We start from the raw sequence: 21,294 nt of genomic DNA on the forward strand, positions 1-21,294 counted from the left end.
ACTGGCGATGGGAGAATTGATGGGGGAGGGGATCACCAAAGTTCTGAAATTTGCTGTGAAGTCCCCCCAAAGCTATCTACGCCTGCCATTCTGCACCCTCTTTGGGCTTGTGTTGGGTACCTATCATCTCTCCCAACAGAGAATGAATGAATGCTTTGTTCTCTTTAACTCAATCACCACCCGCCCCGTCCAAACACCTGGTCAAGGACTAGGCTCAGAGTAGGAGCTCATTATGGATGTCTGCTGTATATATTTCTGTGCTTTCTGAATTGGAGTGGATTCCCATTTCTTTGACCAGCAGAGCCTTCCTCCAGCCTTGCCACAGGTGTAAACAAGCAAGTAGAGGAAGTTCTCCACCAGAGCTGCTCAGCGTGTCCGGCGAGAGGACCAGGATACAGAGGCAGCCACGTAATAAACAAGGGATGTTAAACGAGGAGCGAGGCAGCCCCCAGATCCCAGCGCGGGGCCTCAGCTCCGCCCTGGAAGCCCCTGGATTGGGGTCCTGGGGACAGGGCTGGAGCAGATCCGGAATCCCGTGAGAAAGAAGCTTCGGAACCCTGGCCCTCACGGTGGGGACGACGGAGGGGCCCACCGCCCGTCCCCGGTGCCCGTTTCCAGGCCTAGCTTCTGTTGGAGTCCTCCCGGCCTCCCAGACAGCGTCCCTTCGACATGTTCAGCGGCTGGTTCCGGGTGGGTTCCCAGTAGCCGGGGGCCTGGCAGGAAGCGGCCAGAGACCCAGGGCGGGAGCCGGGCAGAGTCCCCGGGACCCCCGACGGCCTTGAGGAGCCCGGGGACGGTGTTATCCCGGCCGGCCTGGGAGGGGCCGGCACTGGGCGGGCGGAGCCTGAGAAGGCCCAGTGTGGGGCGGGGATCTCCCAGCATGAGAAGACGGCCGGGAGGACCTTTCCCAAATCCACCCGCCGGCGGGCCTCTCGCTGGAGGGGTGGCAGGGTGGGGGGCGGATGCAGGAGCCCCGTGGAGTCCCTGGCAGGTGAGTGCCAAGGCCTCACTGGCCTGCCTCGAAGGGTGTGGGTGTATCCTGGGTGCTAAGGTAATGGAGTATCCCAAATCAGCTGTTACAGAATTCAGTTGGGGCCCTCGCTTGGTGGCAGGGAGAGTGCCTTTTCCACTCGGGTTTGCGTAGGAGAGTATAAGGCACAAGCTTGATTCAGTGGCCAAAGAATGGAGAAGAGGGAACTAAGTTCACAGATCAACTCCTTGCCCACCTGGCAGTATGTATTTAGAGTAACAAGGATAAAATGCATTAGTCTATGGGGAAGGGGCAGGGCTTTTTATGAGGGAGTGGGGTGCTACCCCCTTTTTATCCATTTTTGGTCCTAATGTCTGGTCCTGGCTACTAATGCTGTGCTGTGCTTAGTCGCTCAGTCATGTCCTACTCTTTGTGACCCCATGGACTATAGTCCACTAGGCTCCTCTGTCCATGGGGATTCTCCAGGCAAGAATACTGGAGTGGGTTGCCATGCCCTCCTCCAGGGGAACTTCCCAACCCAGGAATCAAACCCAGTCTCCCGCATTGCAGGCAGATTCTTTACTCTCTGAGCCACCAGGGAAGCCCAAGCATACTGGAGTGGGTAGCCTATCCCCCCTTCTCCAGGGGATCTTCCTGACCCAGGAATCAAACAGTGATCTCTGCACTGCAGGTGGATTCTTTACCAGCTGAGCTACCAGGGAAGCCCAGCTACTAATAGGTGTGTCATTTAATATGCTCATATAGTAAAATGAGGACTCAGGGTCTGCTGGAGTTCAGATTCATTGCCATTGTGGTCTCAACTGGTTCCATCTGTTTTTTTATTTTTTCCTTTTGTGTGTGCGTATAACTTCCTTTATCTCTGAACTCTTCAACTTAAAGATTTATGTCCACTCCTGCTAAGGGTGGGTGGGGTGGGAGTTGGCAGGTTGTGAGCAAGGACACTCTTGCTAAGGGTGGGAGTTGGTGGATTCTGAGCAAAGACCTGGAGCAGCTCTGGCACCAGGGGTACTCACCCCACCCCTACCTCTGCCTTAGCCAGACCTGGAAGGAGGGAGTAGGGGAGGGGAGCCCTATACCTCTTAGATGTCAACAACTAATCCCCCCTCTTTAGCTCTGTCCCTGAGGATTGAGGCTTTCATTCCAAATTGCGTATTAGAAGCACCCCCTCCACCTCAAGGGAGAGACTTCCAGGGCTTGCACCCTAGACTGCAGCCAAAATAGAGACAGATGGGCTTGAAAGGCCTGGTGACATTAGCACTTCTGGGCCATCTGGCTGGGAGTTTAGAACCTCCCAGCTAGTCTGATCTGCAGCTGGCCTCTTCCCACACTCCAGGTCCACCCGAGGCTCAGCCTGCCTTCCATTCTGGTACCTTTACCTCTGCCTAGCTTCTTTCAGGCACAGTCCAGCTTCACACGTGCCTTTGGTGTGGAGAGGATTCCGCCGTGCCTGAGGGCTGTCCTGCCTAGGGCAGGCAGGACCTGAGGGGCCTGCTCACACTGTGTCCAGGAGGACCCGTCCCTGCTCTTCGCTGTCACTGTTATTGGGATCACCGTGCTCCTGTTTGCCCGGAAGAGCAAGAACGTGATGAAGAGTCGTCACATCACCTTACAGAACTCTGATACCAAGTACCCGCTGCCTTTGATTGAGAAAGAGGTGATGGGGCAGCCCTCCCCCTCTGCTGTCAGGGATGGGGGTGGGGTGATGCGAGAGGAAGACAAGGTGTGGGGCCTGCGGTGGCTGGGGAGGCCAGGGCAGTGGGGTGGGCCCTCGTGGCCTCTGGTTTGCTCCCCAGAGCACACACGTCTGTGTATGCGTGTGGAGAGCTCCTTTCCCAGGCATCTGAGCTGCCCAGCAAGACTTCCAGAAAGCTGACAGAGCCTGTCTCTACTTTATCAGCAAATCAGCCACAACACTCGGAGGTTCCGCTTTGGACTGCCCTCCCTGGACCATGCCCTAGGGCTTCCTGTAGGTGAGTGGGGTTTTGTCACCACCGGGAGCACTCTGCTCCCGTCAGAAACTTGGCTGAGGTGCAGAGGTTACCCTGCTACCTTGCTTGAGCCACATAAGCTCTGAGAGGTGGGGAGATGGGCTTGGGGACAGTCCATTCCCTCTCTCATTGTTCCATTTGGGTTGACACAAAACTGATACTGTAATAAGCATTGAAAAGAAGCACCTCTAGAGTCAGAATGTCTAAGATCCCATTGTCAGCTCCTTGCTGTGCAACTCTAGGCAAGTCCCTCACCTCTCTGAACCTCTGTCTATAAAATGGGGTTTCCCAGGCCTGTCTGCTACTGGTGGTATTGTGAGAAGGGACGGATGGATGTGAAATTCAAACTGTAAAGTGCTGTGCACTTGGGAGGGATGGGAGGAATTGATGTTCCCCTATGTAGGGAGAAAGGCCCTGAACGTTTGGAGAGGCAGGAGGAACTGGTGTCCTCCCCCCAGCCCACTACATGGATTCTCAGCAGGGGCTTCAGACCCATGCACACAGAGGTACCCGTTGTGGGTACGAGCCTGAACAGTCCTAGAGTTCCAAGTTAATGCCATTTCTAATCTGTACCACCAGGCTTCCCAGGTGGCACAGCGGTAAAGAAGCCACCTGCCAATGCAGGAGATGCAGGTTTGATCCCTGGGTCAGGAAGATCCCTTGGAGTAGGAAATGGCAACCCACTCCAGTATTCTTGCCTGGAAAATTCCAAGGACAGAGGAGCTTGGCGGGCTACAGTCCATAGGGTCACACAGAATCGGACATGACCGAGCAACTGAGCACAGCAACGCCAATCTGTACCACCACCAGATGGCTGAGTCAGTCTTAGTCTCTGCTAGGCCCAGAGCCTGAAACTTTGTACAGACTGCTAGTGCTATTTGCCTTCCTGGTGGAGGTCCTCATCCAGAGCCTGCTTGTCCTGTGTGCAGGGGACAGACGTTGACATCACCTCTTCAAGTGAGGAAATGACCCACGGGCAGCCAGCCTGGCCCCTGAGCCTCCTTGCTGCTTCCTCTCTTCTTCTTCAGCCCTAAGAGCTGAGTGTCAGCTTGCTTTCCAGCCCGCTGCCTGGCCTCTGAGGCCAGTCCTATTGGCAAGAAAACTAAAGAATGAAAACCTTTGAGAAGTAGAATTCTTAGAAACTGCCATGACCCACTCTCCTCAGACCTGGTGTGGGCAGTGCACAGTTAGTGGGAAAAGTAGTTTAGAGGCTTCTGGGAGAGTCGGCTACGAAGACTCAGGGAGCACTCATGCGTCCCAGTTTTGCCGAAATGAAGCTGGTCAGAGATGGGGGCTCAGGACCAGTTGTGCGGACCCATTTTCTCTGAGGTTGCTGCCACGCCAAGCCCAGGTTGTCTGCATCTGAAAGAGCCTTTCTGAGGTTTCCAGCATCAAATGAGCTCTCAGCAGGAAGCTGCTGCAGGTGTTTATTCCTGGGTATCCCTGGTGTCCAACCAGGCCATAGCCAGAGACATTGAGCCTGTCCTTTTTAAAATTTTATTGAAGTAAAGTTGATTTACAATGTTCTGTTAATTTCAAAGTGACACAGTTTTATATCTTCTTCTTCATATTCTTTCGCATGATGGTTTATCACAGGATATTAAGTATAGTTTGCTGTGCTATATAGTTAAGACCTTGTTGTCTATCCATCCTAAGCCTGTTCTTTCTTAACCCATAGTCAGGCTTCAGAGCCCCTCAAAGACGTTGGTTTATGCCCCCTCCATCCTTTTCCTCCTTCCCTTCTCCTCCTTCTCCCTGGATCTCTGCTTCTGTCTGCATATGCTGTCTGTCCTGTGCACACACAGCTTCTCACTCAGATACTCTGACACAGAACTTCCTCTTGCCATCTCTTAATTGCAGCTTTTGACCTCACCACTATTGCCTTAGTCACTTAAGTCTCCCAGGTTGGATCCAACAGAAACCTGAGTGGCCCAGCTCATCATGTGATGTTGGATCCATAGGACTCTGGCCACCATGGTCCGCTCATGTCTACCCTTGAGAGGCAGAATTACATGGTTCAAAACTTCACTCTGCCCTTCAGCAGAGCCATGGGCCAGGGAGACACAGTGCTTCTGCTGGAACTCATGGTCTATGGATATGTAAATCCTGAGGCTGCACATACCTGTGAGCCCAGGCCTGCTCCATCCCAGGCAGCAGGATACAGATGAGGGGGCTGTGATTCATTCATAGACCCCAGTGATAAAGGAAGAAATGACTTTATTAAGGCAGCATGTTTTGCTTTAAAAAGGAAATACTTTTCTGTAATTCTTAATACTCAGCCTCCAACTTTAGTTAGCTCTTCCTGCTCCACAGAGTACTTGGACACAGTAAGCACACAACAGTAGGTTCCTAGTCAGTGAAACTCACAACTGCACTATGACGGAGTCAGGGCAGGTGTATGGGGTGAAGTGACTTGTTCAGGGTTGCACATGTGATAAGGGCAGGCCTAGGATCCAGGCATCCTGGACTTGGACTCCACTCCTTCTTGGTCCTCCTCCCATGCGCCCTGCCACAATATGCACCCCCTCACCCCTCGAAGCTCAACTCTTTAGAGCAGGAGTCCCCAGCCATGATCAGGTACTGGTCCGTGGCCTGTTAGGACCCGGGCTGCACAGCAGGAGGTGAGCGGTAGGCCAGCGAGTGGCGCTTTATCTATATTTACAGCTGCTCCCCATCGCTCACACTATTGCCTGAGCTCCGCCTCCTGTCAGATCAGCAGCGGCATTGGATTCCCATAGGAGCCCAAATCCTAGCCCTAAAGTCACAGTGGAACATCCTGAGATTGCCATGAAATGGAAATAAAGTGCAGAATAAACGTAATGTGCTCGAATCCTCCCCAGACCACTCTCCTGCCCTGGTCTGTGGAAAATTTGTCTTCCACGAAACCAGTCCCTGGTCCCTGGGGCCACTGCTTTAGAGAAACCCTTGGTCCTGTTTAGGCTGGCCCTGCTCAGTCTTAACATTTGGTGTCTTTTCTGTAGGTAACTATGTTCATCTCTTGGCCGAAATTGATGGTGTTCTGGTGGTCAGGGCTTACACGCCTGTGTCCAGTGATGATGACCTAGGCTTTGTGGACTTAATCATCAAGGTAAAGGATGCCTGCCACGCCCAGCTGCCTCACTGTCACAAGCCTGTTCAGGGTAGTGGGTGGAGAAGGGGTGCATGCCCTGGACAGGGCTTCCTGGCAGTGTCATTTAACAGTGAAGCTGTTTCCTAGTGAAGTCTTCAGGGGTTGCTCAGAGCAACCGTGAGCACAGTGGATTTGCTCTTCACAGTTTCTGGTAGCAAATATATTCCTGAGTTGTATGTGGCTGCAGTCTCAGGTCTAAAGGTGTGAAAACTGTGCTGCTTTATTTTTCAGATCTACTTCAAAAATGTACATCCTAATTACCCAGAAGGGGGGAAGATGACTCAGTACTTGGAGAACATGAAAATTGGGGACACCATCCTTTTTCAAGGGCCATCTGGGTGCCTGTTCTATCATGGGTCAGGTACTGGGAGCTTCACACTAGGCCTCCAGCTGGGAGGAATATCCCCACTCTTGTTGCATCATTCTAGAAAACTCGTAAGATTTGAGTCACATGCTCTTGTCCTTGAAGTCATACATTCATTCACATACCCACTTTATGAGAGTATAAGGTTCATGAAGGTAGGGCGGTGATTTGGTATTTCCTCATCACTGTATCTCCAGCACAATGCCTGATACACAAAAGGCACTTGGCTATTGCTGAAAAAATAGATAAAGGGTTGATGGATGGAAGGAATGCACACTCATCCATTTACTCACACACTCATCACTTACTCATTCACTAGCACGGGTGAGAGTGCTCTGTGAGGCTCCATGTTAACTTCAGCGTGCCTTCCTCCTTCCTCAGGAGAAAAGATACAGTTATTCCCCAAGAATGCCCCCGCTCTGGGCCCTGGAGGAGGCCCAAGATGATGTTTGTGCAAGTTGTAGACATGAGAAGTACCCTCTTGTGATTTCAGGGAAGTTTGTATTCAAGCCATACAAAACGAGTGAGCCCGAAACTAAACTGGTGCGTCACCTGGGAATGATTGCTGGGGGCACAGGTAAGAGGGAGCTGGGGGCTTCATCTAGGGTGAACCCTGAGACCTCTCTCACTTTGGAGTCATGGTCCTGGAAGAGGCGATGGAAGAGATTCTTTCCCTGGCTGTTTGAAATGGGGATACAAAGTCAATGACAGTTCTTGACTCTGACCCTGGATGCCCTGCTCCCCTTAACCAACATGGGGGCTACAGCAGGGGCCCCTGGAGCTTCTAAGGTGAGTTTGGGGGGCAGGCTGGGCTGGCCCACACGTGGGCTCCCAAGGGCTCCTGGATCCTATTCAAGCCCGATGCTCCCTATCCCTTGAAAATGAATGCCTGAAAGAGGAGAACAATCATGTAATGTGAACTACTATGCGCCAGGCACCATAATGGGCATTTTTAAAAAACTACCACATTTACTTGTCATTGGTTCTGTTTTACAAACGAAGACACTAAAAAGCTCAGTGAGGGAGCTAGACAGAACATGCAGTCCAGTTTCAAAGCCGATGCTGCCATGTGAAAATGAGAAGGGCTTTTGATGGACTATTGCGTTAGAAGAGAAAACCAAGATGAAGTGTAGTTCTGCACTTTGAGTTTTGGGCACAGAAGTGAGAAAAGTAATCGAGATCAAGGCAACCTGTGAAGCTGCTGCAGAGCAGGGACTGTGGGCATCAGGGGGAGGGGAAGCCAGCCTGCCTGCTCTCTGTGTTCCAGGGATCACGCCCATGCTGCAGCTCATCCGCTGCATCACCAGGAAGCCCAGTGACAAGACCGTGATGTCCCTCATCTTTGCCAACCAGGTCAGTTCTGCTGAGTCAGACCTGAGCAGGGAAATAATGTCCCACTGTTTGCGGCCCCTCCCTGCTCACCGAGCTCATGCTGATCTGTGCCTGCGGCTGTGGAAGGGCTTACTGGGCTCAAGCAGGGCTGCTGGCAGCCAGAGAAACTGAGTCTAGGCCTGTTTTTCCATTTTTTTTTTTGTTCGTTTTTTTAACTGTGTCTCCCCAACCAACCATAAGCACTAAGCTTTCCTTCTTTAATACATAGTTCTGTGCTTTTCCCCAATATAAAATCATAGATGCCTTTAGTGGAAATTTCGGGAAATACAGAAGCATATAAATAATTTACTTCATTTTCTTGTCTTTGTCCTATACGTGCTGTATAGTCACAATTAGTTTTTCATTTTTTTTCCACTCAACATTACCTCACAGGCATTTTCTTCTCATTATTACTCTTTGTAAATATTTTTATCAGTCTATATCAAGTTGTACCATCATTTACTAAATCTCCTTTTCCAGGCTATTCTCGGTTTTCATGGTTATAAATGATACAGTGATGAATAACTGTGCCTAGGCTTGATCACAGTTGGATTATTTTCTTAAACAGAATCCTAGACGTGAGATTGTTAGGACAATGATTGTGACAAGTTTTAAGGTCCAGGACTCGTGTGCAGCAAATCTCTGAGCCTGCAACAGATCTTCTGGCTTTGCTCATTTTCCCTAGTGGGGGCTACAGCCTCTGTCTTCCTCTGCGGTAGCTCTCCAGTGCTGTAGATTACATACAGTGTCCTACATCACTGCCTTAGCCCCTTGCATTCCCTGCAGGAAATCCTGGGTCATTGGAGTTTGCCTTGCCTGGCACTCAGGGTGGATGCAGGAGCTGGGCCAGGATGCCCAGTGCTCAGACACAGCCTTCCAGGTGAAGGGCAGTCACCCACCGCTTCCCTCCACCAGAGGGTGTTTGTGATGCCGGAGCCTCAGCAGAACTTGTTGCCCCAGAGTCTGCAGGTAGCACTCAAGCTAGAACTGGAAGACTGGCACAGGAGTGTGCGGACCCACGTGCTTAGTGTGGGGGACAAGTAGGCTGCCCTGGAGGAGCTCGGCTCATGCTGCTTTTTTTTATTTTTCCAAGACAGAGGAGGATATCTTGATGAGAAACGAGCTGGAAGAAGTTGCCAGAACTCATCCAACGCAGTTCAACCTGTGGTACACGCTGGACAGGCCTCCTGTTGGTATGGCCCCTCTGTCCCCACCAGGGGTCAGCTCCAACCTTGGACCCAGCCAGGAGCCAGTCCCTGGGGTGGTTGATTGGTTGTGAGCTTGGTGGCTGAAACCTTGGGCTATGTCCCTACTGGGAATTTGAGGGAGAGACGATTTGGGCTGACTTGTTTGTAAGGGCAGGAGAGAGTAGGTGTCTGCATCTCAGCGGCACTCCACACACTGCCCTGTGACATCAGAGGGATCCCTGGGTCACGTTGAACACCCACTCCACACAGCATCCCATAGAGTCATCACTCACTGCATCCAGTATGGCCACTTAGCCCTTCACCTGGCACCGTTCACCTCACCTAGGACAGCAGTCCTCGCAAGTTGAACCACAGACAGCGGCCGCAGCCCCAGCCAGCACCCAGCCGCCGCAGTGCACACCGCACCCCACAGAGCCCTCACACTGCTGGCAGGCTGCCTCTCCCACACAGCGCTGTTATGCCTGTCTTGTCATAGAGCCCTCTGGCCAGCAGAGGGCGCCACCCAACTGCGCCGGCTCCCAAACACCACCGCGTCCTCTGCCGGGCACAGTTCCCGCTCTCTGCCTGGATTCACACTACACATGGGTGCATCTGTCTCACTGCGCTGTTCATCCTGTCAGTGCTTACAGCCGGCAGACACCAGCCAAGGACTCAGAATCCCAGGAGTGAGCCTGGGATCTGGGGTAAATACTTACGAGGGCTGCCTGGACCCACCCACATCCTCTACTCTCTCAAGTTTCTGCAGAAACCAGTAGGACAGATGTCTAAGCTTTGGCCAACAAAGCTCCCAGGCTTAAGGGAGCGAGGGTAGGAGGCCTGGGGTCAAGGATGCAAACTGGCTCCTCCAACAGTTTTTTTATGCTTAACCTCAGACTGGAAGTACAGCTCAGGCTTCATTACCAAGGACATGATCAAGGAGCACCTCCCTCCTCCTGGAAAGTCCACGCTCATCCTGGTGTGTGGCCCATTGCCCCTGATCCAGACAGCTGCGCACCCTAACCTGAAGAAACTGGGTTATACCAAGGACATGATTTTCACCTACTAAAGCCTCTCTTGCTCTTTCCAAATTTGCCCGGTCCTGTTCATAGTTCACAGTGAGCTCAGCTTCACCACGTTGAACTGGGAAGTATCCAAAGACCCTTGTCATGTACCCTCGGGTACGCTGGCACTCCTCTTTTGGTGTGGTTTGAGAGGCAGGAGATAAAGGGGCTTCTGGGGCCTCCTTGCCTGGTGAGGTTTGAAGGCACTCCCTTTCAGTGTCTTTTCCCATAGTTTAGTGAGATAAAATTCAGTGCAAGGCAGATAGCCCATTAGTGTGGGTCTGAGGGTGACCCGCTGGACAGGTAGGCCTTGGCTTGCTCCACACCTGAACTGGCATCTTGTGCCTTGGGAGGTCAGAACTGTCAAAAATGCTGGGGCAGAACTCCAGCAGAATCCAAGCGGGGTCACGTCAACTTGTGATCATTTCTCTTGACCCCCTTTTTTCTACAGTGCAGTTTTTAAGGTCAGACCTATTAGAGTGCTCAGGCGCCCTCCACATGCACTCTTTCCTCTCTTGTAGGAGACCCTTGAAATGCGAACAGTGTTTAAAATACACATCAGGGCAGTAGTCAAGGTGGGCCCCGGGAATACTAGATTGCTTATACTCGGCACAACAAATGGAGGTAAGAGGTACGTCTTTGTTAGCGTCCTCTAAAGGCCAAGTCCTATTCTGGAGTGCGGTGGGTTAGGGGTGGTTATTACAAATACCTGTGTATTAACTTTGTATCCTGCAACTTTACTGAATTCACTGATGACCTCCAGTAACTTTCTGGTCCTGCCTTTAGTACTTTCTATATATAGTCATCTGCAACAGTGACAGTTTTAATTCTTTTTCAATTTGGATTCATTTCCTTTTTCGTTGATTGCTGCAGCTGGGACTTCCAAAACAGTTGGATAAAAAAAGTGAGAATGGACAACTTTGTTTTGTTCCTGATCTTTGAGGGAATGCTGTCAGCTTTTCACTGTTGAGTATGATGTTAGCTATACCTAGCCATGAAAAGCTATGTATAGCCTTTATTATATTGATGTATATTCCTTTTATGCCCACTTTCTGGAGAATTTTTATCAAATGGATGTTCAATTTTATAAAAATCTTTTTGTGCATCTGTTGAGATGATCCTGTGGGTTTTATTCTTCAGTTTGTGAATATGGTGTATCACACTGATTGATTTGTAGATATTGAAAAAAAATCTCTGCAGCCCTTGGATATTCCCACTTCATCATGGTGTACAATCCTTTTAACGTACTGTTATGAGTAGGTTTGCTAGTATTTTGCTGAGGACTTTTGCATCTATGCTCATCAGTGATAAGTGTTTTTAATTTTCTTTTTTGTTATAATTTTGTCTGATTTTCATTATCAGGATAACGGTTGCCTCATAGAATGAGTTTGGATGTGTTTCTTTCCCTCCAGTTTTTTGGAATAGTTTCAGAAGGGTGTTATCTCTTCTCTAATGTTTGATAAAATTCATGTGTAACTTTTGTTTGTTGGGGGAGAGTTAAAGTTACTAATTCAAATTTCAGTACTGGTAATTGGTCTGTTCATATCTTCTTTCTTCCTGGTTCAGTCTCGAGAGATCAGACCTCTCTAACTTTGTTCATTCCTTCCAGATTGTCCGTTTTGTTGGTGCATAGCTGCTTGAAATAGCCTCTTGTAATCCTTCGCATTTCTGTGGTGTCAGTTGTAACTTTCATTTCTGACTTCACTGGTTTAGGCCTCTCTTTTTTTTTCTTGATGAATCTTGGTAAAGGTTTAGCAATTTTTGTGTATCTTTTCAAAGAACCAGCTTTTAGTTTCATTGATATTTTCTATTTTTTTGTAGTCTCTATTTCATTTATTCCTGCTCTCATCTTTATGCTCTCTTTCCTTCTGCTAACTTTGTGTTTTGTTCCTTCTTCTTTCGTTAGCTGCTTTAGGTGTAAGGTTGTTTGAGAACTTTTGTTTGCTGCGTAAGCCTGTATCACTATAAACTTCCCTCTTAAACCTGCGTTTGCTGCATCTCGGGGTTTTGGAACATTGTGTTTTCATATTTGTCTCTAGGTATCTACTTCCTCTTTGATTTCTTCAGTGATCCATTGGTTGTCTCTTTTAACAGTCTTTAAGTCTATTTCGTCTCTAAGTATTGCTACTGCAGCTTTCTTTTGATTTCCATTTGCATGGTATGTCTTTTCTCCTCCTCTCGCTTTCAGTCTGTAAGTGTCCCTAGATTTGAAAGGAACCTCTTGTAGGCAGCAAATACATGGATCATCTTTTTGTGTCCATTCAGCCAGTCTGTGTCTTTTCTTTAGATCATTTACACTTAATTATCAATATATATTTTCTTACTGCCATTGTGTTGTTTTGGATTTGTTTTTGAAGGTCTTTTTCCCTTCTTTTGTTCTCTTGTGACTTGATGACTATCTTAAGTGTTACGTTTGGAGTCCTTTGTATTTATATTATAGATTTTTGGTTTGCAGTTACCTTGAGGTTTTTGTACAGCAGTCTGTATGTATATATGATTAAGTTGTTGATCTCTTTCAACTGCATTTTAAATACCCTGCATTTGTACTTTCCCCACCCTCACAATTACTCTTCTTGACATTTTACATCTAGTTGTTTGGTATATCCCTTAATTGCTTATTGTGGATAGCGATGACTTTACTAATTCTGTTTTTATCTTCCCTACTAGCTTTGCGGGAGGCTGATTTCATACCTTTGCTGTATGTTTGCCTTTACTGGTGAGTTTTTCATTCCATAATTTTCTTATTTACACTGGCAGCCTTTTGTTTTTCCACTAGATACGTTCCTTTAACATTTGTTGTAAAGCTAGTTTGGTGATGAATTCTTTTAGCTTTCGCTTGTCTTTAAAGTTTTTGACTTCTCCTTCAAATCTGAATGACAGCCTTGGTGGGTAGAGTATTCTTGGTTGCATTTTCCCTTTCACACTTTAAATATATCATGCCACTCCCTTCTGACCTGCAGAGTTTCTGCTGAAAAATTAGCTAGTAGTTTTATGGGCGTTCCCTTTAATGTTATTTGCTGCTTTTAGTATTCTCTCTTTAGCTTTAATTTTTGTCATTTTGATTACAGTGTGACTTGCTATGTTTCTCTTTGGGGCTCTCTGCATTTCCTGGACTTGGGTGACTATTTCTTTTCCCAGGTTAGGGAGGTTTTCAGCTATTACCTCTTCAAATATTTTCTCGAGCCCTTTCTCTCTTCTCTTTTTGGGACCCCAGTAATGCAAATATTAGTGTGCTTGATGTTGTCCCAGAGTTCTCTTAAACTCACCTCATTTCTTTTCATTCTTTTCAGCAGTGGTGGTTTCCTCTGCCACCTCATTCTATCTGAATTACTATTTGTATGTAAGCGGTAGGTTAGTTACATTTCTTGACCTTGGAGAAGTGGCCTTGTGTAGGAAGCATCCTAGCAGTGTATTCCTCTCCTTACCCAAGCTCTATGTTCTAGGGCTCCCCCTAAGAGGGCAGCATGGGTCTTTATGTTGTGGTGCATTGGGCTTGGATGCCCCCCTGGTCTGGTTGGGTGTGGCTTAATCCAAGGAGGCCCCAGGGCTAGTGCTGGCTCACTGGTGGGCAGAATCAGGGTCACAAAGACCCTGGGGCTGTTGCCCACCTGCTGACAGATGAAACCAGTTCCTGGGGTTAGGGCCAGACTACTGGCAGGCAGAGCTAGTTCCTGAAGTCTGAGTGTAGGGCCAAGGACCCTAGAGCTTGAGATCATTGGTTCCTCACACAGTTGGGCATGGGACCTGGGATGTCCTGAAAGGTTGTGTTGGTCTATTAGTGTTCAGGGCCCACCTGGTCCCAGGGTATAGTCTGGCCTGCATTGGGGAATTGTAGTTTTCTTGCTTTACGAGCCAGGTCTTAGCCCTCTGATGAGTTGGGCTGTGTTGAGGGGTAAACCCAGAGGCAGTTGTGGGCTCTTTAGTCTTTAGATAGCCTGTTTGCTGATGGGTAAGGCTGTGTCCCCACCCAGTTCTCTGGCCTGAGGTGGCCCAGTACTGTTGCCTGTAGGCCACTGGGCAGGGTGTGGTCCTTGAGCTACTACGCCAAGCTGTCAGCTGCCACCGTCAACCATGTTCAAGCTCCCTAATGCTCCCGGGTATGACTGCCACTCGTGTCTCTGTCCCCAGCATGAGCCACACCCGCTCCCTTCCTCTCCAGGAGACTCTAAGACCAGCAGGTAGGTCTGGCCCAGGCTCTTAACTACTTCTTTTGCCCTGTGTACATGGAGTTTTGTATGTGCCTTTAAGAATGGAGTCTCTGTTTGCCCCAGGCTTGTGGGGCTTCTGCAGTTAAGCCCCACTGGCTTCAGAAACAAACAGCTGCTCTGGAGAGATCTGACCAGAGCCCTGGGCTTGGGGGCCTGACGTGGGGCTCAGAACTCTTGCTCTTGTGGGAGAATCTAACATAATTATTCCCTAGTCTGTGGGTCACCCACCCCGGGGAGGTGGTATGGGATTTGATTGTACTGCAAGTCCATCCTTCCTACCTGTTTTGTCATGGTTCCTTCTTTATGTTGTTAACTGTAGAAAGTCTCTACGGTCTTTTTTTTTAATCGATGGCTGTTCTGCAGATAGATGTGATTTTGGTGTGCTCGTGAAAGCAGGCGAGTTCTGGGTCTTGTTACTCTGCCATCTTGGCTGCTGTCCCCTCTGCTGAGCCAGAAATCCCATGCGGATTTTGTTCTCCAAGTTACAGACGTGGCAACTTAGACATGAAGCTGTTGTCCCTAGGTCATTCAGCCAGTAGGTGGCAGAGCTGGGCTTCAAACTTGAGTTTAACTCCAAGTTGTTCACTTTTTGCAAAAACTGGCGTAGTAGCAACATTGTTTGAACTTGATGTCACTGGATTTCTTATGCACGTGTATATGTGGGTAGCAGGGCAGAGTGAAGGGATACAGGAGAGAGAGAGAGAGGAAGACAGCTCGAGAGAATTCTCTGAAGTACAGTGGTGCAGTATTCATAGGTGGCGTAACACAGGTCAGTCTCTCAGAGGGCCAGTGGGGGCTGGGGGAGATGGTGGCAGCTTAGCTTTCATCCATCCACCTGTTGAACTCATCCTCAGTGAGGTCCCTACTCAGAGAAAGACACAGTGCTGGGCACTGCACGATGAGTAAGGTAGGTCCTCCCTTCAGACGTTTCTTTTAAACACAAATTACCATGCCTGTCCCCTGCTTTAAGCCTCTCATTGCTTTCAGTACTCCCTCCCTGGACACCGTGTGTCTCCAAGGTCAGTTCCAGGAGGCTGGCTTACAAAGCCTTTCTTGATCTGGGCTCCAGCTGACCTCACCAGATCCTTCCTTGGGCCTCCTCCTCTGGCCCAGTGGTCTTCAACTAGAAGGGAGCTATTGGCATCTAGAGGGAGAGACCAAGGATGCTGCTAAACATCCTAGAGCACACGGGATGGCCCCAGCACAGTGACTTGCCAGACCGCAGTGCAGGGGTCAAGAAGCTCTGCTCTTGTCATACCAACTTCAGGTACTTCCTTGGGCGTGCTGGGATGGTTCGGGTCCATCCGCCTGGAGTGCCTTTCCCCTCTGGCATACTTGGCCCTGACTCATCTTTCAAAAATTCAAGTATCACCTCTTCCTTGGAGCCTTTTCAGTCCCCCTCCCCAGTGCTCCGTTAAAAATGACAATTTGCTCTTTGGGGCTGTAGACACTTCTATTGGAGCCTCTGTAATGCTCAGCACACGCTCTTGTCTGAAACAGACCTGTACTCCCACACTGGACCATCCACACCCTCAGGCAAAGACCTTGGCATTCACCCCTGTATCCCCAGTGCTCCTTGGCCCAGAATGGAAGGTATTTAACCTGCACATGTGAGGGAATGAGACGATGCGGAAGGCTCTTACTCTTGTCTGCAGGGGCCTGTCCGTAGCAGATGCTCAGTGAGCTTGTGCTGCACACGGGTGCAGAAAGGTGCCACACCACTTCAAGGAGAGCCAGGAGGTACTCAGGTCAGACAGCACCATGGCGTGCGGACCTCCAACCCTCAGTGAAAGCTTCTTGAAAGAGGCTGGGCTGATCTGAACCTCGGCAGACAGGATTCAGCCTCGTGACAGGGCGGAGGAGAAAAATACATTTCGGAGAGGGAACAGTAGGAGCCATGGCTAGAGCATGGGTTCATGAATGCTGATGATTCAGAGGGGTCTTTGGTGCTAAGGCTTTTGAATGCTAATCTGTGGTGGTTGCGGAACTGAGTTCTTGGCAGGATGAAAACAGTACCTGCAGGGATGGTGCAGAGAACACCCGGAAGGGACCAAGTGGGAGACCCCCTGCCGAGGAAGTTAGAGAGATGAGGCCAGAGCTAGAGCCGCCACAGGGAGGAGTTAGGGCCATTGCTCGGGGGTGGGGGTGGGGGGAGAAGGCTGGTTGGGAGGGTGAGGTATGGCTGCTGAGCAGGCACCTCTCCCTGAGGTAGGACATACTTGAGATGTCTTGCAGTGGAAAGGGCCTTCCACTCGAGGGAGCTGTTTGATCAGATAAATTGCCTCTTAGGCTGACGAGGGAAGGGAAGTAGAGATGTCTGCTCAGGTGCTGGGAGGCCCCGCAGCCCTGAGAACCTGAGACACCACTGCAGAAAAGGGCAGCCTTGTCAAGGAAGTCCATTCCTCCTTCCTTGCTGTCAGTCACTCCCGCCAGATTCCTGGGAACGGAAATGCACTACAAGCTTTCATACGGAAGCATCCCAGGAGGGGGCTTCCTACCCCTTCCGTCAGCTCAGAACATTCCATATTTTTTTTTCCAGCAAAGCTTTTGTGACTCATAGCCCTTCCCCTTTGGTGTAAGAGCCCCCGGCTGTCGCTAGGGATGTCGTGAGTCGTTGAGTGTGCGTGGGCATCTCACTGCCCTCCCTGCAAAAGCGCTCTACAGTGCACTTACAAAAGTACAAAAGCTGTGGTGGAGAGCACAGCACAGCTGGAAACCTGTGGGCCACCTCGTGGACATCTGTTCCACAGCCTCGAGTTGTCCTGTCAGCACCCACATCAGAGACGCCCTGGGGCCCAGTCTGGGCTCTGTGGGTGGCCGTGGGCCAGCTTCCCATCGAAGCAGAGTTGGGACCCACACACGTGCCTCACTGGGCTGCCAGCCATGAAGAGAGTCATCTCCAGTCCTCAGATCTGGGAGTGGCCAGGCAGGAGTCGGTCAGCAGCTGGTCCTGGCTCAGCATCGTCTGAAAGGACACGGCCGAAGACCCCGCTCAACAGCGTTCAACAGGTCAAGGCTGCCCTGCGGCTGCTCCATGGGGAGCAGCAGGGTCCTGGGTTGGCCCTGACACCAGCACCCTGTAGGTTCATGGTGTCCCAGGGACACCAACACTATCAACAATAGATCCTACCTTTAAAGGTGCCAGTTCATGGCCACCAAAGGTCTGTGAGAAGGACAGGGCTGGGTGGGTTCATTTCAGTGTGCGAGCCAAGAAAAAACAAATTGACAAAAGTGATCCTGTTTGGACTCAGGGAAAGTCCCCCGACCCCCAGTCTTGTCTTGGGTTCGGCCTTTATAATCTGCTCAGTAAACCAGCAAAGGCCTCAGCAAGGTGGACACTGTGGCCAGTGGGCTCATGCTGGGGCAGTCCAGAACTGAGAGGCGCTGGGAGGCAGTGGGCCTCACCAATGCGAATCTGTTCTCTGGCCTTTTTCTGCCAGCTCTGGTCTGCCTGCCGGCCTGGAAAGGAGGATGTTATCAGCCCTGCTTGACAGACAGTGACTTGCCCAAGGTCGCAGACAGGGACAGTCAGTCTCCCTCCAGAGTGGCTCCTCTCCCCTGGGTCTGAGCGGCTTCACATGGTACAGTTTGTCCCAAGTGGACATGCCAGGATGGACTTGTGCCTGTGAAGTCCGTAAAGTCAGAGGCGTGACAGGAAATGTGTGTCTCATGGGCGGAGAGGGCAGAGCCCTGTCCATCAGGCAGGGGTGAGGCCTGGGCTTTGGGCTGATGAGGCAGGTGACCCAGAACTGCTGAGTATCTTGGTCTCCTCACCAGCCCCAGGCCTGGACAGAGGGCCTGAGACCTAGGACACTTTAGCTGGTTTCGGCTCAAGACAGGTCAGTGGAGAAGGCCTCTGGGCCTCTATCTGCCTCAGGGTTGGCTCACCTCCAGCACCAGCCCCCAGTCCCGTCTGCTCTCCCCCAGCAGGGGCGCTGGCACTACAGGCTCTGGATTAGGCAGGGGGGCTAAGCCAGCCCCACACCAAACTCCCGGGGCCTCCCCAGCACGGGTCCTACTATAGAGAGAGGGCCAGAGTCCTACCGTGAGGCGGTGAATGTCTTGGGAGAGGAGCCCTATCTGCGTCACGGTGCCTTCCGAAGGTGCCATCTGTAAAACGGGTAGTGGCCTGGTCAGTGCTCGTGGACTGAGCTCGGGATTCGCAGAGGTGGCTTGCAAGTCCTATCCTGCCTGGGCCTGCTCCCCGGGAGAATGGGCAAGGAGTGGGCCAGGCCCTAGGGAGCGACACATGGGTGAAGCACGCACTGCTCGTCCCTGGGGAGAGGCAGAGCTTCCACTGTCCCACACCGTCACATACACTCCCGCGTTCCCACTTCAGTGCCAGCTCTGAGGGGACACAGGAGCAGGGAGAGTGGGATGAAGGCCTTTCTGATGCTGAACATACCGACAGTTTCTGGCACCAGCAGGACCTCAGACACTGATGCCCCAGTGTAGGCATAGCCAAGTATCCTCACTGCCAGGAACCTCCGGCCCCACCTGCTCGGGCAATGCCGGTCTGCTCCTCCTCCCCTAAACCTTTGTGGATTTGCCCTTTGAGGGCACTGCATATAACCCATCATTTTACAGGTGGGAAAACTGGGCCCCACCAAGAGATACAGGACTTGCACAGGCCGCACAGAGTTAGTGACATCACAGTCCCATGCAGGGTTTGAAAGCAGGCACATGCAGAGAGTCTCCCACCAGGACATGATAAGAAAGGAACAAGGGGTAAAGCCTGCCCTGACTACAGCTCTGAACTGCCGTGCCCAGCTATCAGCCCCAGGGAGCACCTCTCGTCAGTAGTCCTGGCCCTGGGATCAAACAGCAGCCGTGCTAACAACTTGCAAGCCAGTGCCCACATTCCTTGCTAACTGGACTTCAAAGGAGGCCGGGAGGCCAATGGGCCTGAGGCTGCTGGTACTTTGCATTGCCTCCATCTGGAACAGAACCAGAGTTCAAACTGGGCTCGTGAGGCCCTGCCGCAGCCACCAGTTATGAGGCTGCTGTCCGGATTCTGCAGACAAGGCCCAGGGGACCCAGTGGAGCCAAAAGCTGCACTGGGCCCAATTGGGATTTCATGAGCAGGAGCCCAGACTGGCAGGTGCGTCCCTCCCCTGTCCTCCGCCAGACCAGGCCCAGCTGGAAGACCCACTTTCAGTCAGTCAGCCTCTAAATCAGGAGGCCAGGTCTGTTCCAGCTCCGCCAAGACAGAGCAACCCCTACACAGGCCCAGGGAGGGCAGTCACAGCAGAGCCCGCACAACGCACGCAAGAACACAGGCCTGCCAGCAAGGCAGGCTGGCTTCCCCTCGCCAGAATGGAAACCAGCTTCGGGGTCTGCACGACAGCAGAATGTGAGATGCAAAATGCCTCTGGGCTTCCCACTGAGCGGTGCGCCCTGAAGTGAGGCCACAGGCTCCTCCAAAGGCTGGGAGGGGGTATCTCCTTGCCCCATCCCCCTTGCTCAGGACACTTGCAAATCACAGCCCAGCTCAGCAGTGTGGGCTGTTGAGCAGCACTCCAGCTGTCAATGTGCCCACCTCACTCCCCTGGACACGCTTAGAGATAGGCTGTGCTGCTCGCTTTCTACATAAATACGGGTTTTATTACCGAAAGAAGAGACCACCTCTGAATGAAGTCACGACAGTTCCATTGTCCCCACAGCAGAAGGCCCTGCTCTGTCCCTGCAGCCAAAACTCTGGCCACAGGCCCAAGGCACTTGGGACTGCCCTCCATGGGGGAGCAGCTGAGGGGCCTGAGAGCTGAGCCCCTCAGGGTTGTCTGCAGCCTTGGCACGTGTGTCCAAGCTCAGGCGTGGCCACCAGTGCTATAGCTGGACATTCAGACTTACCGAAAATGTACAAGCATCCTAAAGTGTCTTTCCTTCTGAGTCCCCAAGTCTGGCCCCTTAGCAAAGATGCAGCTCCATACCTGGCCACCCGCAGGGTTCGGAGAAAGACGCCCAGGGGTGCGCAATGGCTGGAATGTTCTCTGCGGGTCATGCGCACACGCGGGGGTGAGGTGAGTTACATGGTGACACACACGGAGTTACTGTGAGCTCTCAGGACGCACAGACAGTACAGGTGACAAGGGCATCAGCTAATCGGTCCCACCTGGTCCAACCCGTCCAGTTCAGGGGCATCAAGTGTGCTGAGGCCCCGGGTGCCACTGTAGGCCCTGTGACCATCACCAACACTGTTGCTGGGCTCCATTGGGCAAATGTAGTCCGTCGATTCATCAAACTTCTTTTTTCTTATGTTTCCAAAATGTGAAAATCCCAGCTTCCTTGGCTAAAACACAGCAGATGCAAAGTGATAAGAAAGAGATGACTGAGCTGGTATGCAGCTACCCTGACAATACATTTTAGAGCAGGCCTGTGAGGGAAGGAATATGGCAAACTGCTTCTAGAAAACTCTCTTCACAAAATAGCACTCCTGGAAATGACTGGCTTGCTGGGGAGAGGCCAACAGATCAATCGTCCTGAGCAAGCAGAGCTGCTCCTCCAAGGCTCGGTGCCCAAAACTCTTGCCCTGTGATGTTGACATTCCCTGGGAGGAGTCGGGGCTCCCTGAAGATGCTGCAGTCTGTACAGAGGTCAAGCTCACAGGACTTGGCACCACACGGGGAGCACTCCCCACCTTCTCACAGCACCTAGGGCAGCCACACAGATAACCCTTCCTGCCTGCTCCAGCACCGGAGCTGTGCTGAGTTGGCAGGACAGCTCAGGCAGGGGGGATGTGTGAGATTCAGAGCCCCACTGAATGGTGCTGGTGCTTAGATGACCTCGGGACCTCTGCTAGCTGTGTGCTGGCCACCTTCAGGGCTGGCTGCGGACGGGGCCACTCATTGAGTTGGCAAGACAGCTCTAATTGGCACAGGGCACCCACACTTGGGAACTTGTCTGCTTTGCAAAACGAGTCAAGGTAACATCAGGAAAGAGGACTGGATGCTGCCTGCACATCATTTCTGTATAAAGAAACCTGCACACCCTTGGA

At 51.3% G+C, this 21,294-nt stretch overlaps 2 protein-coding genes across 20 annotated transcripts in view; one reads left to right on the forward strand and one right to left on the reverse strand.

Moving 5' to 3' along the window:
• Positions 1-324: 324 nt before the first annotated feature.
• Positions 325-11,197, forward strand: LOC133226691 (NADH-cytochrome b5 reductase 2). Of its 7 annotated transcripts, XM_061380532.1 has the most exons (11): positions 697-991; positions 2,499-2,645; positions 2,889-2,961; positions 5,961-6,067; positions 6,341-6,470; positions 6,967-7,050; positions 7,741-7,826; positions 8,938-9,037; positions 9,925-10,007; positions 10,614-10,716; positions 10,966-11,197. In XM_061380532.1, exons 1-11 carry the CDS (start codon positions 881-883, stop codon positions 10,989-10,991), a joined length of 1,050 nt encoding a protein of 349 aa, XP_061236516.1. In that variant the 5' UTR covers positions 697-880; the 3' UTR covers positions 10,992-11,197. The 7 variants fall into 7 exon arrangements, with proteins under 7 accessions (XP_061236514.1, XP_061236518.1, XP_061236516.1 ...); XM_061380531.1 differs by having other exon boundaries at positions 10,614-11,197; XM_061380529.1 differs by lacking the exons at positions 10,614-10,716; positions 10,966-11,197 and adding an exon at positions 9,378-9,735 and having other exon boundaries at positions 9,925-10,012.
• A 3,283-nt stretch (positions 11,198-14,480) lies between these two features.
• Positions 14,481-21,294, reverse strand: part of PPFIBP2 (PPFIA binding protein 2) — a 156,035-nt gene continuing 149,221 nt past the window's right edge. For 9 of the 13 annotated variants that reach the window (XM_061380506.1, XM_061380504.1, XM_061380508.1 and 6 more), the window contains 3 exons: positions 20,413-20,589; positions 18,345-18,410; positions 14,481-17,265 (listed from right to left, as the gene is read on the reverse strand). In XM_061380506.1, the coding sequence (XP_061236490.1) occupies positions 17,194-17,265; positions 18,345-18,410; positions 20,413-20,589 (315 nt within the window). In that variant the 3' untranslated portion in view covers positions 14,481-17,193. Of the gene's footprint in view, positions 17,266-18,344; positions 18,411-19,878; positions 20,590-21,294 lie in introns of those variants that run through there. The other 4 variants (XM_061380514.1, XM_061380509.1, XM_061380513.1 and 1 more) reach the window with 1 other exon arrangement.

This window comes from Bos javanicus, chromosome 15 (genome assembly GCF_032452875.1).
Source record: "Bos javanicus breed banteng chromosome 15, ARS-OSU_banteng_1.0, whole genome shotgun sequence".
In the NCBI taxonomy this organism is placed as follows: Eukaryota; Metazoa; Chordata; class Mammalia; order Artiodactyla; family Bovidae; genus Bos; species Bos javanicus.